Source organism: Macadamia integrifolia, chromosome 2 (assembly GCF_013358625.1).
Source record: "Macadamia integrifolia cultivar HAES 741 chromosome 2, SCU_Mint_v3, whole genome shotgun sequence".
NCBI lineage: Eukaryota > Viridiplantae > Streptophyta > Magnoliopsida > Proteales > Proteaceae > Macadamia > Macadamia integrifolia.
In genome coordinates this window covers 37,926,605-37,929,952 of record NC_056558.1, presented here as the reverse complement: position 1 = coordinate 37,929,952, position 3,348 = coordinate 37,926,605, and the positions used below count along the sequence as shown (strand labels likewise).

Here is a 3,348-nt window from a genome sequence, read left to right as displayed (position 1 = left end):
GTGGGGTTGGGTGGGGTGGGGTTAAACTTTCTATCTATAAAATGATTCATTCCCCAGGTGTTAAATGGGGTGGCTTTGATTGGACCCAGAAATCTGTAGTGACCTTGACATCATAAAGAGTTGAATGACATTAATGGTTTGGGATTTGAACAGGAAAAACAGGGAAGAGCTCTCTGAAGGGAGTGGGGGATGTGATGAATTTGTCTGATGCTGAGAAGATGTGGAGAGTATTCAATGCACTTGGAGACATTGCATTTGCTTACTCATTTTCTACCATTCTGATTGAAATCCAGGTGAGAAGACTACTTAAAAATGGTCACCACCAATGTTCTTGATATCAAATGAGGGACAGATACCCGTCACTCATCTGTCGTCAACCTTTCTCTCTCTCTCTCACAGGACACAATAAAATCTCCAGGGGAAAGCAAAGTGATGAAGAAGGCCACTTGGATAGGTGTCTCAACAACCACTCTGTTTTATGTGCTTATTGGATTCATTGGCTATGCTGCATTTGGGAACCAAGCTCCAGGCAACATGCTTACTGACTTTGGGTTTTTGGAGCCCTTCTGGTTGATTGACATTGCCAACCTCTGCGTTGTGTTGCACATTCTGGGTGCATATCAGGTTATCTCTTTCACCCAGTGGTGCTCCTAGTAAATTATTTGCCTATTTGTTTCAAAGTCTTTACACAAACTTAATGAAATGAAATGAAATAGTTAACGAACATGACAGATTTGAGTTGACTGGGCTCATGTAGGTGTTCACCCAATTACTGTTTGCTGCACTTGAATCATGGATCACTAAAAGGTGTCCCAAATCAAAGTTCATAACAGGGGAGTACCCAATAAGCATTACTACCAAACGTTTCAGCTTCAACTACAGTTTCAACATATTCAGATTGAGCTGGAGGACTGCTTTTGTGGTGTTCGCTACTGTACTGGCAATAGTGATGCCCTTCTTCAACGACATACTTGCATTCATTGGAGCTATTAGCTACTGGCCGATGACAATTTATTTCCCCATGGAGATGTACATCACACAGAAGAAGATCAGAAGATTTACATTTCAATGGATGTTCCTCCAACTAATCAATATAAGCTGCTTTCTCGTCGCCTTAGCTGCAATCTCTGGATCCATCCAAGGTTTAATTGGGGCAGTACGCGTAGATAACATCTTCAAGTTGAAATAGTGACAATCACCGAAACTGATAATGAACCATTATTTGTGTGTGATCTTCTGTAAACATGGTTAAGGATATCGAACATTGCTTGATCTCTGCAAAATTTTTGCATGTCAAATATCAGAGACTAATTCAGTCAAATACATTTCCGTACATTGATATGCACCCTCTTGATATCTAGTCATGGATTTTTAGAATTTTATTTTTCCATGTGGTCAATTTTGTTTCAACTGAAATTTGATATGTGAATTCAGTCAATTTTAAATTCTGTGTTTGATCAATCCCACCTGACCCATTGTCAACTCAGAAATTTTTTTGGTGGGTCAAGCAACATAGCCAATCAAAAATGCCAGAAAGTAATTAATCAAATCCTTTACTGTGTTTAATAGTGATAAAATCTACCAACCACTGCCCATGCCATGGATTTCAGGAATAAGGTCATGAAGGGGATGGTAAAGAGGACAGGAGCAACTTCTGAAGTAACTAACCGGGGAACTTTATATTCCATTTCTGTTTCTTGATGGCAAAAAATTGCATCTCTCTTTCCCCTCAACTCTTAACCACACCTAATTTTAAAAATGGGTTCGATGAAATGAAATCAGGTCAATGGTATTTCAACGGGAAATAGATGTCATTTCGGCTGGCAAGAAAGTTGTTCTAAACTTGAAAAAAATTGAAAATACTATTTAGGTTTCAACACGACATTGAGATCATGTTAATTGTATTTAAACGGAAAATAGATTTCATTTTGGCTAGCAACAAAGTTGTTTTAAATTTGAATAAATAAAAAATCCTAGGTTCAACCACCTAATTTTGAAAGGGGTTTCGATAACATTGAAATCAAGTCAATTGAAGTCCAAGGAAAAAATTCTGTTTTAAAGACCATCATTGGTTGACAAGAAATTTATTACGAGAACCTAAAAGTTTGAAAAAATCCTAAGTTTTAACCACCTAATTTTGAAAGAGAGATCTAACGACATTAAAATCAAGTAAAACAAAGTTCCATGAAAAAGACTATTTCGAGAATTATCATTGGCTGAGAAGATATTTGTAATTATGGATATTAGTATTCAACAATAGGTCTTTATAACTGTTGTTATATAGCATATTACATAACAATCATACCCATACAAGGTGTAAAAAAGTTAATAAAAACAAGGGGAAGAGTTTTCTATCCATTATGCGGGGGGCCAATGACAGCACTCGTGGAAGCACAGGTGAGATTTTTATCTTTCAAAGGGGATGAGGCAAGTCATTTCGCTGGAGTCTAGGCATAGGACCCATGCTCTCGGACAACCTCCTTTTCCCCTAAAACAAATATCGGTATCGATATCAATATGATATCAAGTTAGTATCATATCCTCAGAGAGAGAGAGAGAGAGAGAGAGAGAGAGAGAGAGAGAGAGAGAGTCTGTGTTTGCTAACGTTGCACAAGGAGCTTGCACAGAAAAAGTGTGAGGCTGCATTCGATAGTCATTCAGTTCCAGAAACGACGTTTTGCGTTAGAAACAATATTTTTAATTTCTATATCAAAATACCGTTCTGAAAAAAAAAAAAATGATGTTTGGTGAACCTCTTTTTTTTAGGAACGATTTTCTCAATTGTTCACTTTTTGGTATTTAAAACGAAATCGAAATGGCAAAAAAAAGTTTCATCGTTTCATCATTTTGTGTTTTTAACCTTTTTTTTCTTTTTATTAAAAAAAAAAAATCAAACTGACATCAAACACTTTATTCCATATATTTTTATCCATGAAACAAAAAATACCAAAAACTATTTTTGTATCTTTTACGAGTCAAACCCTCAATTTCCTACTCTGATATCATATTCACTATTGTTTCACTTAAAAACTCAAAATATTATAAAATGACAGAATCAATATATACATCAACGCTCTATAGTGGATTTTTAGGCTTCCACATAGCATCCTTCTAGAGTATGTATTCTGGATGTACAAAGGATCTGCACTCTATACGAGAAAGTTGGAAGTACAATGTTTGAGCTTCATTGGTAAATGTGTTGAAAAGTTAATTATCTATGGAAAAACATGGAGGTATTGTCCCCACATTAATACAGTTCTTAATGCATTGGGTAGGGGGGGGGGGTCCAACCATTGTTAGTTAAAACGGGATAGCAAAAAAATAGAAACATACGATACGGGTTTTAAA

The 3,348-nt window shown here is 36.2% G+C and overlaps 2 protein-coding genes across 2 annotated transcripts in view; both read left to right on the top strand.

Annotated features, from left to right (window-relative positions):
• Window positions 1-135: 135 nt before the first annotated feature.
• On the top strand, window positions 136-1,382 carry LOC122072138 (amino acid permease 6-like). Its single transcript, XM_042636699.1, has 3 exons — window positions 136-293; window positions 400-624; window positions 758-1,382. Exons 1-3 carry the CDS (start codon window positions 195-197, stop codon window positions 1,187-1,189), a joined length of 756 nt encoding a protein of 251 aa, XP_042492633.1. The 5' UTR covers window positions 136-194; the 3' UTR covers window positions 1,190-1,382.
• Window positions 1,383-2,360: 978 nt separating this feature from the next.
• The window catches only part of LOC122065455 (amino acid permease 6-like), a 7,373-nt gene continuing 6,385 nt past the window's right edge, over window positions 2,361-3,348 (top strand). The window contains exon 1 of the mRNA XM_042629272.1: window positions 2,361-2,397. Within this exon, the coding sequence (XP_042485206.1) occupies window positions 2,361-2,397 (37 nt within the window). The remainder of the gene's footprint in view (window positions 2,398-3,348) is intronic.